The 12,622-nt window shown below is 33.2% G+C and overlaps 1 protein-coding gene across 4 annotated transcripts; it reads right to left on the bottom strand.

The window, feature by feature from the left end:
* Nucleotides 1-515: 515 nt before the first annotated feature.
* Nucleotides 516-8,197, bottom strand: LOC110026960 (heparanase-like protein 1). Of its 4 annotated transcripts, XM_020728202.1 has the most exons (11): nt 7,577-7,759; nt 7,269-7,395; nt 6,637-6,871; nt 6,490-6,526; nt 6,057-6,240; nt 2,686-2,834; nt 2,137-2,376; nt 1,493-1,682; nt 1,290-1,415; nt 1,101-1,200; nt 516-1,016 (listed from the first exon to the last, which is right to left on the bottom strand). In XM_020728202.1, exons 3-11 carry the CDS (start codon nt 6,844-6,846, stop codon nt 630-632), a joined length of 1,623 nt encoding a protein of 540 aa, XP_020583861.1. In that variant the 5' UTR covers nt 6,847-6,871; nt 7,269-7,395; nt 7,577-7,759; the 3' UTR covers nt 516-629. The 4 variants fall into 4 exon arrangements, with proteins under 4 accessions (XP_020583861.1, XP_020583858.1, XP_020583860.1 ...); XM_020728199.1 differs by lacking the exons at nt 7,269-7,395; nt 7,577-7,759 and adding an exon at nt 7,976-8,197; XM_020728201.1 differs by lacking the exons at nt 7,269-7,395; nt 7,577-7,759 and adding an exon at nt 7,780-7,866.
* Between the last annotated feature and the right edge of the window lie 4,425 nt (nt 8,198-12,622).

Genomic DNA, 12,622 nt, shown 5'->3' with positions numbered 1-12,622 from the left:
AAATAAAAATAATTGCAGAGAGTAGTCCGGGAGAACGGTCGTTGAATTTTCAAAGCCCGCACCGTCTCGACCTCCGACTGTCAGCAACCGTTATTTGCAATTGTTGCAGTCAAAATACAGTTGTTATGTCTTACACTTTTATTTTCTTTGTGATGTATAATACCAAGTGTAATTTTTAATATAAAATTGTACCTCTATTCTCTCTGTCATGAGAGAACACACCCATGTACTTTAAATACAGTGGACTACTTTGACAGAGCCAGACCTCATGATTTTTTTTTTCAAGGTTTTTCCACCTAAAAATTTTGATGCTTCTTCCTATTACATATCTTTATCTGTGTGTATGTTAGATATTCATGCAACATTAAGACAAATGTTAAGAAATTGAGTGATATAGTTTAGGTGTTAAGAATATAAATACATAAGAATTGTGTGAAACGAATTTAAATGCCCCAATATTAAAATGACATTTCCATTAAGTTATTATTCTAGGGGAAAAAAAAAAGACAACTTGCTTCATCTTAGAAGAACTTCTAACTAAAACACAAATTACAGCATTTAATTCAAACCATAAAGTTACAACATAACTGTAGCTCTCTCAGGCATCAAAAGATACAAACAGAGAGTTCTTATGAACAGGCTTCAGCATCAAAGTTCGGCATCACAACAAAAACAATGGAGAGAGGAGCAACTATAATTGGTGAGTTGCTGTAAATATATGAAGGAACTAAATCTGGAATCTTTCCATCTTCTGAAAGTTGCAGAGTTCTTCCATTTAGTAGCATAATTCTACTTCTATGGTTGCCATCCTTTGCTGTTAGATGATACTCTTTTCGCTTGATTGAACTGTGGCGTTCTTTCATTCCATTCAAGTATACCATCTTCTCCAATCTATCTGAAAAAGAGCAGTTATTCTTACGTTCATAATCCACACTAATTTTGCGATTTGTCTCCTTTTCAACATTGATTCTGAACTCAGAGTTGAGTAAGTTGATTAGGACCAGAGAAACTCCAGCCTGAGATGAAGAAGATGATAGGAACAGTAAGAACAAAAAGGTGTTGAGAGTTAAGCTTTATCAGCAAAAGAAAATGATCTTAACCGTTTTTTTCGTGCAATGGGCATAAACTCGTAGAAAGGAAGACCCATTGTTATTGACATAAAGAACTCTCTTCCCCATAAGCCGATGCCACAACAGTGCGCTGTTCGGATCAAATAAATGAAATGTTCAAGCATATGGGTTAAGGATTCTCTGCCATGATATATCCAGAAGCTGAATGTGCTCCCTAACCTGTAATAATCAGGATTTGGTATATATGTTTCAGTGTCAAGGAGGCCATAGTTGCCACCAATCAAACTTTGTCTGCAATAAGTTTTGGTGTTGAATTTAGACGCCATTCCTAACTGATCCAAATACCTGAATCACATTTACAAAACGAATATAAAAAAAAAAAGATTAACGAAATAAGTATGAAGCAAGATGAAGAAAATCACCAAAAGCTGTTCAAAAATGTGTTTGAAACAAGATGAGCCCCACTGTTGTAGGCGCCACCAGCTTCACCTACCCAAGCAGAAGCCCATGGACCATGTTTCTGTAGGACTTGCTGGACATCTCTATATGTATCTGATACCTGACTTAGATATTCAGGATCCAATATCTTGTTAGGAAGGTGAGGATCATCACCTGAATGTTGAGGATGAATAGTTGATTCCAAATGGTGGAAAATGTAGCTAACTCTTTCTGAGAATAAAAGCCAAAATAGTGCCCTCTAAACTATCATCATATTTCTCCGATTTAGTTCTCCGACCAAGCAAAATAAATTCCAAAATAGTCTTCAGATAGAAATTGATCAAAATTCGAGATACATAGTGGATCCCAATTTAGTCATAGACGGCCTATTCCGGATAACTTTTTAACGATCAAGGGACTAAAATGGAGATATGTAATAATTGGAAACTAAATTGATCGCATATGAATAGTCAAAGGACAATTTTAAAATTTCACCTTCTTTTCTGGTGTATTTCTTATCAATGGCTATTGTCAATCCTTCTTTGAAAAGAAAAAAGTAGTAAAAGACGTACATGTGCAAAAAGAAGCAATCTTGCAACAAGCAACAGGCCTCACTCAAAATACGCACCTCGCCCGAGATTGTATATATGATGTGTAATACCATCAACAACGCCAGACCCTGAAGTCTTAAGTAATTGAATATACCACTGCCTATCAAAGAATCCTCCCGGAGCAAGTAAGAGCGGTAGCGGTTTGGTGGTAGAATTCTTATACAGTTCATCAAGAACAGCTTTAAGGCCAATCAGGTCCTTTCCATAAACCTCTGCGTCAACACGCGCACCAATTCCATGTCCGCTCAACTCATTTCCTAATAAAAACATATAGGTGCATCAGATTAATTACCAGTGGAAGTAATGATTGAACACATGGATGTGCTATGGAATAGTAAAAGAATATTTATATGGGGTCATTTTAGTTTCAGGGACTGCAGAAGTACCAAATTAGTCCCCATAATCTTTAATAGGGGCTAAAATAGTCCTCTATGGAGACTATTTCAGCCATATTAAAATAGTCTGAGAAATAAATTGATACTTTTTCACACTCTATGATTAAAATAAACGCCTACAAATAGTTGAGGGACCGTTTTGACACTTTATCCATCAATAAAATGAATTACCAAATTCCCATGAATCAACAGGATATGCTTTTGATATGGTGTATGCGATGAAATCGCGAGCATTCGACAGATTCCAGGCACCTCCCCAAACACCACGGCGAATACTATGTCTCCCACGGAGTGCATTAAGGCCAAATGTTACAACCGCTCTGCATCATCAAAGTTCGTTAGCTGCCTTCTATGGTTTTGAAAGGATTAGCTCATTCTCATTCGTTATGTTTAACTTTAAGATGACTAGTTTTCCCAACTAATAAGTATGATAATGCATTCATAATGAATACACTCCAATTAAATAACTTAGTAATAGGAAAAAAAATGCCATGATGAAACCAGTTGCTTTAGAGTGGCTTCGTAGTCATGCCTCTGAATTCTTTAGCTGATAGTGCACAGTTATTAAAAAAAAAGTTAATAGAATTGATGATGTATATTCAGTCTCTGGCAATACATACTGAAAAAAGGAATAGAGTTCTAGTATTTCTCTGCCCTCAAAAGGGAATTTGCTTGTAATGTAGATTGAGTTCTAGAGCAACTGAGATGTCAACAATCAAATTCAAGGTTCCAAAAGAACACAGAAAACCAGTTCATACTAAGAATGTACACCACAGACAATAGACCTATCAACCATGCTTTTGTTATGAGAAAAATTTGCAGATTTCTGATAACATTGCTCCAGTTGGAATGATGATAATTTTTTTGTTATCATAAATCTGCAAATATTTTCAGTCGCTTCAACTTACAGATTAACATACAAATGGAATGATTAATGAAGGACATTAAATACCAACCATTCCTGTGTTACAAATTATCTATAAGATTAGAGGTGTCAATTTCTCACTTAGCAGAATAACGGGCACAAATTAGACTCTCAAATTTTAAATTAAGGTATATCAGAATAGACAGCTGGTTATATTTGGATCAAGGAACAAACCACCTGATAAAATTTTGAGCAGTGTTTGGCTTGATAAGATGAAAAAAATTTCACCATGGCACCACCTTGACAAATGATAATTCAGATCAATATTGCAACCCACACCTTATCATCATGCTTTCCTCCTCCCCAATTATGCAATCTCCTTCCAATGATCTGCCATGGAAACTTCTCTTTCATATAAAATTCCATTACAGCAAGATTCCCTAACCCTCTACTCAAATACCACGCCATTAAAATATTCTCATGGTGTAGATCAATCTCAATTGTTTTTACCTTATAATAATCATCATTAATTTAGCCTTATCTTAAATATTTAGGGTTGGTTTATCATCGTCTCTATTCGTTCTTATTGAATTTTTACCTTATAATAATCTCAATTGGTTTATCATCGTCTCTATTCGTTCTTATTGAATGTTATACGAAGAGTGAATCATATTTTGCCCAAATTTTAAATCTATTCTAAACTAATTTCTTCAATAGTAGGACTCAAACATAAATTTGTAGGACTAAGCTTGTTGCCCTAACAAGAACCCAACAAATATCGTGGTCAAGAACAGCCCAATCTATATGCAACACTTGAATTGAAATTGAGTATTGAAGTCGAAGGTATGGTATTCAAGAAACGAATCATTAAACACTCTTTTTTCTAGGCTATTGTTATGTGAATTCCCATAAGTACTTAAAAATAAAATAATACAAAATACCAAATAAAATCAAATAAAATTTCTCTAATCATTGCTTGATGTGATGCTTCTGATGAGAACAAATAAGTTTCCAACAATTCTATCGAATTTTGATAAATTCAGATCTGAATTTAGTATTTGATACTCATCCAACATGTTAAAAGTTAGAACTATATAAGATTGTGTGGCAAAGGATTGGGTTAAGATTGACAAGATGTGGAAAGAGAAAAGAATCCCAAAAATTGACATTATGTTTATGAAATAAGATCAACTCAAATATTTTGCACACATTTTTTCATAAATTCTATTGCAAAGTAACCACCAATAAGTTACTTCCATATATGATAGTATTTACCATACATGTCAAGCTCATTTGGTATGTTGATCATGATTATAGGAAGTAGTATTACTTGTGCAGTTTTTATTGATCATATTTACACTTTTTGCCCTGTGTTTATATCTTAGCAAGTATATCTCATCAACTATGCATGTTTCCTGCAAACAACTACATATTGATTTTGTGATTTTCAATCTACTATTTGTGAATCCTAGAGAGGTGAGGTTCTAGACTTAAGTTTCAAGCATATTGGGAAGATGACTAAAGTTACATGTTATTTAATTAATTTAATAGAAATTTATCTTTCGTGCGAGTTATTATAATAGTCAAGTTCTATTAATAATTTTTAAATGAATAAATATTTAAATGTGATAAATTTTAAATTTTTTTTCATACTTTTTTGTGGGTATGTATTATTGTGGATAAGCTTTAAAAATTTTCATATTTTTTTGTGGGTATGTATTATTGTGGATAAGCTTTACTTATAGGATTAACCTTTAATTTCATAACTGACAAAATCCAATTGGATTTCTATTGATTTTCTTCCAGACCCGGTGAGTAGGTTGTCATCCCTGCCTCAAATCCCGTCGCCACAGGAAACAAAGTCATGGTTCATTATGCCAACAATAATTTAGCCAACAGTCAATCTTCTTTTGCAAACAAAATATAAAATCTTTGCTTCTCATGTCTACAAACAGCACAAAACATTATCGGAAGTAAAATAATTCAAATTGATTTTAGTGTACGTAGAATTCCAGTTGGTTTGTTGAAGTGGAGGAACGCTTCGGGCTTTTTGTGTGATAGAAAAGTACCGCTTAGATTGAAAGGAAAATTTTATAAGAAGGTGGTGAGACCTGCAATGCTCTATGGCGCTGAATGTTGACCTTTAAAAGAGAAGCATAATACCAAGTTAAGTGTTGCCGAGATGAAAATGATTAGGTGGATGAGTGGCTTTACACTTAGAGACAAAATGCGAAATGAATATATCTGTGATAGGGTTGGTGTAGCTCTTGTGATAGACAAAATTAGAGAAAATCGTCTTAGATGGTTTGGTCATATTAAACGTCGACCATTATAGGAGAGTAGATGTTTTAGATTCGACTTACGTGAAGAAAGACAGAAGTAGCCCTAGAAAGACTTGGGCTTATTATATAAAAAATGATCTTAATTTATTAGAACTAAATGAAAATATGACACTAAAGAGGACGCAGCGGAGAAAAAGGATTCATGTAGCCGACACTGAGGCTTTGTTGTTGTTGTTGTACATAATCAAGTTATTACACGTACAAAAATTAGAAAAAAAGTTTCCAAACTTCTAAACTCCAGGATGTTAAGGCCTGAACAATGCTATATTTCAATTATGTCAAACAGTGGATAGATTACAAGAGTGAGAAAAATCAATAAGTAATGCACATATTACCCAGTCTTTTGGAACAAAGTGTTAAGTTCATCCCATCTTTTCAGGCTTAAACAGCCTTTGGAGAAACCAAATAGTCCATCTGCCATCTTAACAAATGGGAGGCATGGATAATCTATGTTTGGCATACCGTACACAACTCGATCTTGCAAAGAACCACCAATCCTTATCCTCAATGGGGAGAAGGCTACAATTCCACAAATTAAAAAAGAAAAAAACATTTGTGAATATCTTCTTAATACGAATTTTCCATAGTTATATGAAGAACTTCAGTGCAATTGTTAAAAAAGCTCAATAGTAAAGCAAAAAGGATCGTCCGCACAACTTAAATAAGGCACCTCAGGAAGCAAAAGCTAAATTAGTTTGAAACAAATTGCATGAACAACATAGACAATAGATACAACATGAAAAATAACTATTTTATACCAATAATTACCTTTTATAGCTGAGGCTAGAAAAGGATGGTTTATCTCCTGAAAAATGAAAAAAAAAAAGAAATTATCTAACTTCAGAGAACCTGGTTTACTTTCCACTAGAAAAAATGCAGCTGAAAGTTTCAAAAAAAATGCAAATGGCCCCTTACCAGATTTAATACTGAGGAGTCTCCCCATGGACACTGATTATAATTACACTTCTGAGCTGGCCACCAATCAAGTGTAGCACAGATATAATTATCATTTGTTGTAGCCACTATAACATCCCCTCTAACTTTGATCGTTCCATTACTATGTTGCTGTGCAGCATTCCCAGGAAGAAACCAGAGGAGATGAAATAATAGAATCCACAGAGACATATTCCTTTTTTTGTTATCAAATATGCTATAAAAAAGAAGAATTTTTAGTTCAGAACATTATATGAAAAGAACATGTTGGTAGCCACACGGTAATAACATAAAAATATTAGCAACCAAGTTTTAAAAAAAAAAAAAATAGAATTTGTGGAAGTGCAAAACTGATAAATTATTGAAGCACTCATCTGAAATTATTAGATAAACTTAATTATTTCAGTAGTTGTTCAAAATGAAAAGAAACTCAATAGTGAAAATGAGGGCTAATCCTTTTCTTTCAGATTAACAAGAATTTCTACAGCAAAAACATCAGAACAGAACCTACTCAAAATAGAGCGAATCCTAACAGATCTGAGAATTTGGGACTAAAATGGAAGGAGTATTGGTTTCTATGAGAGTAATTTAATTAAATGAGTATAACAACTTACAAAAAACATAAGTTGCCAGAGTGTCCCGAACTTCAAAAAAGGAAATAATGTATAAATGCTACAACAAGCTCGGGAAAGAAAATTCTGCCATTAAATTCATCCCAAGGTCCAGCTCTTTTTTCTCCTCCTGGAATGAAGTCAGGACTGCTAAATAAACTAAGGCAGGCATTAAAAGCTTGGCACGAAAGAATTGAAGAGCTTCCTTAAAGAACACTAGATTTTCTACTTAAATAATGATAATAATAACAAATTCTTTATTTATTGAAGAACAAAGAGAAGAGAACATCAAAGTAAGCTAGAAAAAGCACCCCAGATCTGTTGTGAGTTGCTAAGAACGATGCATCCAGACTCATAAGATTTCTTCCAGTGGCATTCCAAATGGAGAAACATACAAAAGAAAACAATAAATCCCTCTAATAAATGCTGTTCCCTACCAACTGAAGCATACCCCCTTTTTTTTTCTTAAAATCAACAGATACAAATACAGAGACTTGAGAGGGAAAAAAAAAACCTATTTTTTTCATTAGTTAGCACACCAAATCCAACGAGGCCTGAAACTACAAAGCACCGCGCATTAATTAAACAAATAGCAGTTTAAATAAAAATTGGAATTTTTTTTAATATTAAAAGATTTCCTCCACTAAAAGCATTTCACAGGCAATACTCGTCAAGAAAGAAACTGCGGTAGATCAACAAAAAGGAGCCACCTTTACTGTCGTTATCTGCAGGTCTTCAACTGCTCACTGCTAAAGCCATGGAAATCACCCTTCAAAGGATTAGATGCCATTGTCGGTGTTGAAACAGTGAGATTTATGGAGCAAAGCGGCTTGAAAAATATAGGTAGGCGAGCTGTAATTAGTGGGAAATGAGGGTTAGCATTTTATTTGACAAATTATATATACTCCTGACGCTTGCTTTTCCGTTACTCCATGATTTGACAAACAAGTTGCCCCCCGCATCATTTTTATTCTCTGTAAGTATTTAAATTAAATAGAGTTTAATGAATTCAGATTCAAATTCTGTTAAATTTATTTGATTTTTTTTTTTTGCTGCGCTAAATACCTTAAATATAACTAATAAGTAAATTTAGTAAATCTTAATTTAATAAAAGAAATAAGTCAAAATTTAATTTAACTTAATGACAGATTTATCAAACCTACTAAATTGTGTTTGGCTGGATTTATGTAAAATCTAACTTAAATCCTCTTAAAAGTATCATACCAAACAACCCCTTACATATACCACACAAATTTTATATATTTATATTTCTAACACTTATATTTATATTTCTAACACTTATATTTATATTTATAACACTTAAGTAGCTATTTTACTTTTCAAAAATAATTATGTTGAATATGAGGAATAGAACGTAAAGAAGAGAGAAAAACTGAGAGAATACAACAGAGAACGAAATTGTATCAGATTTATTCATGAAATGAGTCCCGTATTTATAGATATGAGAACCATGAAATTGCACATGTATCTCTAATAAAATAGGTATAGTATGGGGTATTTCAATAAAATCTAACACTCATATTTATATTTATAACACTTAAGTAACTATTTTATTTTTAAAAAATAATTATGTTGAATCCGAGGAATAGAACCTAAAGAGGAGAGAAAAACAGAGAGAATACAACAGAGAACGAAAATTGCATCAGATTTATTCAGGAAATGAGCCCCGTATTTATAGATATGAGAACTATGAAATTACACATGTATCTATAATAAAATAGGTATAGTATGGGGTATTTCAATAAATAGAGATAAATGAGGCACAAAACCCTAAAAGGTGTTCAGCCGGCCGTATAATCCGGGCGACCATCGCTTGGGGGTCGGTGAAATGATACGAGCTACCGGTCAGGTATTTGAGCAGCCTTTATCCTTCATCGATTTTGCATGATGACTCTTGATAAATAGTCTGTGTGGAGATTCAATTGGGACACATTTGATGCGGGTCATTGATTATAGCCCGATTTGAGGATTGCCTTCAGCCAACTAGCGTGAGTCGGGCGGTCTGGGCCGGACCCTTGGGTTTCTTCTAGTTGACCTCCACCTATTACGTCTTTTCTTTTGTGATCGTTGAATCTTCTTGAGATTCATGCAGACACATCTTATATATACAAATTAACAATGATATTTTTTATGTGATATTTAAGATATGGGAGTTGTGCGAGTGGATATACAAATTCAGGATATAAGACTTGTGTGAAATGCATAAAAATAACTAGTAGTATGGAATTTTTTTCTTCTTACTTCAATAATCATAGGATAATTCTATTATAAAATTTTTGTATTATTTTCAGCCGATATGCTAAATATTTAAGCACAATTTTTTGTAGCATTACATATATGTCCAACCTAATATCTTATCTCAAAAAATACAGGACAAATTTGTAATATTATATTTTTAGCTGTTTTTTAATTCATAATTTTTAAAATATTGGAGTGTTGGCTTAGAAACTTGCCCTTCTCTGTTACTTCACAATTAGGCACTCTTCTTTCATAGAAATAGCAAAGTCTTTCATTAATACCAAATATCACACTACTATGTTTGATATTTGTTCTTTTGAAGTTTGGGCAATTTATTTATTTTTATCTCCCTTTATATATTTTTTAACCCAATACTTAGAATTAAATTAAATATTTAATAATTTACCCACCCCAAAAAAACCTAATTCTAACAAATTATTAATTATCAACCAAAACAAATGAAGCACTTTAGTTGAGATGATTGATATTTTATTTGACAATGCTATTTTATTTGTTGAGAACATCATATGTTAGTATGAAATTTGAAGGGTGTTTTTGGCTTAATATTTGCTTAAAATTAAAGTCAGGAATAATTTACTTTAAATTAAGGAAGATTTAGCTCCATACCATTTAATTCCCATGAATTGTTATATCTAATACCTAAACTTCAATTTTTACATATAAAGAATGGATGTGAAGAGTAGTTGTTAGTTTGACAATTTATGAGTTTAGTTGTTATGTTGAAAACATGAGTCTAATAAAGTGGAATGGTGCATGTGATAAACAAACTAAATATTTTGATTTTTAACATCTTTATAAAGTTTTTAAGAGAACCATTATGATCTAGTGTCAGATGAGAGTATCATGTGTGGGAAAACAATATTTTGCCAGGATGTGCGCATGTCCGGACGGCACACCACGTCACCCGCTGATGAGGTATATGGAGACGTGGAGACCGGTGGTTAGTTGTCGGGACGTACAGTTTATGGACGGAATATTTTCTCCATGTGTGGAGAGAAATTTATTAAGAATTTGACATCATGAGAATGTGCCTGATTATCGGTTGATTTTAAACCAGTAGATAATTATCAATTTTTAGTTGTTAAATTAGATTATCAACTGATTTGAGAATGATTTTTATTAATTGATAGAACCTTGGTCGCCAAAAACACAATTGAATAATTAAGCCTGTACATGTTAATAATTGATTCATTAGTCGCTAAATTTTAACGACTGAATAGCAATTGAATATTCAACCGTCAAAATCATTTCAACTGAAGACGTCAGTCATGAACTTTGTAGCAGAATAATAATTTACATTTCAGCTGCAAAATTATTGGTTGAATTACTAGTTGAGCAGTGGCTGAATTATCGACGAATCATGGACTAGATCTTCGTTGATTTAGCGACTGATATACAAGTTGTTAATCAGCCGATAAATTATAATAGAAAAAAATCAATAGGGTCTCTTAATAAATGAAATTTTACGCACTTACAATCAAAAAATGAAATAAATATGATTCATATTCATGATATCTCATAGCAGCTCTAGTATGGAGAATAAAAATGAATTAAAATATAGTAAACATAGTAAAATATGAATAAATCATTCACTAGAACAATGATTAAGTTCTTATACACATACATGAAAAAAACTTGTCCTCATGCTAATCCTTCTCCTCAATCACAAGTCACTTTGCCATGATGATGTGTCAGCCGCAATAGCCATGCAACGATCGCCTTGATCCTCTCAACCATATCATCCATGGTTTCCTCAATCTTCTTCACCTTGGACTCCAGCTAACATACAATATCATAGCTACCACTACAACTCCTCCGTCAATGCGACCACACACCAAGACATTTCATCATCAATCAATGATGTTTTCTTGCCACAACCTGAGTATCGTGCCTCACATACAAATCTCTATGCTCTGAGGCCATAGAACCTCTCCCTTTTTCTTCCTCTAGCCAGCTTTCTTCCATATCTCAAAGTTAAAATGATCATTAAAGCCACTAACACTATTGGGCTTTGACTCTAAGGCACCTTCGGAGGGCTCATAATTATCATGCAAAAAATATAAAGGATAATTAGTACTGAGATATGATTTTACATAAATTACACAAATAAATCAAAACTTATTAAACTTACATGAATATAGTGAGACATGTCGTCTACTGACCAATGGTTCGCATGATGTTGATGTGTAAATGCGTTCAACTTAGCGGTGGTAGGCTTTTAGCCAAGATCAAACCTCTATTAATGTATGGAAATATTAGTGTTAACCTTACTTTATTGAGGTCTATTTTCTCTCCTCTCCCAATCATTTAGAACCTAGGTTCCAGCTTTAAGAGTTTCTTAGCGACAACCATAAAGGACTAGTGAATGGTTGAGATCCAAATTTAGAAATTCAAGCCAAATATCCATTCCCTTTAATTGAAAATATACTTAACGTTAATCCTTAACCCATAGTTTTTTGTTGAGTTAATCATGGCTATGTTATTGGAATCAAGGGTTGAGTACCCACAATAGAATGAACATGCTTTTAGGTGACCCATTGAGTCTAGCAGTTGAGCAGTAGCTGAATTATCGACGAATCATGGACTAGATCTTCGATGATTTAGCGACTGATATACAAGTTGTTAATCAGCTAATAAATTATAATAGAAAAAAATCAATAGGGTCTCTTAGTAAATGAAATTTTACGCACTTACAATAAAAAAATGAAATAAATATGATTCATATTCATGATATCTCATAGTAGCGTAATAAGTCTAGTATGGAGAATAAAAATGAATTAAAACATAGTAAACATAGTAAAATATGAATAAATCTTTCACTAGAACAATGATGAAGTTCTTATACACACATGAAAAAAACTTGTCCTCATGCTAATCCTTCTCCTCAATCACAAGTCACTTTGCCATGATGATGTGTCAGCCGCAATAGCCATGCAACGATCGCCTTGATCCTCTCAACCATATCATCCATGGTTTCCTCAACCTTCTTCACCTTGGGCTCCAGCTAACATACAATATCATAGCTACCGCTACAACTCCTCCGTCAATGCAACCACACACCAAGACATTTCATCATC

Source organism: Phalaenopsis equestris, unplaced genomic scaffold (genome assembly GCF_001263595.1).
Source record: "Phalaenopsis equestris unplaced genomic scaffold, ASM126359v1 Scaffold000408, whole genome shotgun sequence".
Classification (NCBI taxonomy): domain Eukaryota; kingdom Viridiplantae; phylum Streptophyta; class Magnoliopsida; order Asparagales; family Orchidaceae; genus Phalaenopsis; species Phalaenopsis equestris.
Note: the sequence above shows the minus strand (reverse complement) of the source record. Positions and strands in the feature narration are given on the sequence as shown.

Coding starts and splice junctions, on each gene's coding strand:
- LOC110026960 (XM_020728199.1), bottom strand. CDS start 6,846: ATGTCTCTGTGGATTCTATTATTTCATCTCCTCTGGTTTCTTCCTGGG. Junction 2,377..2,685: donor TGTTGATTCATGGGAATTTG/GTAATTCATTTT, acceptor TGTTTTTATTAG/GAAATGAGTTGAGCGGACAT. Junction 1,017..1,100: donor CCCATTGCACGAAAAAAACG/GTTAAGATCATT, acceptor TCTTCATCTCAG/GCTGGAGTTTCTCTGGTCCT.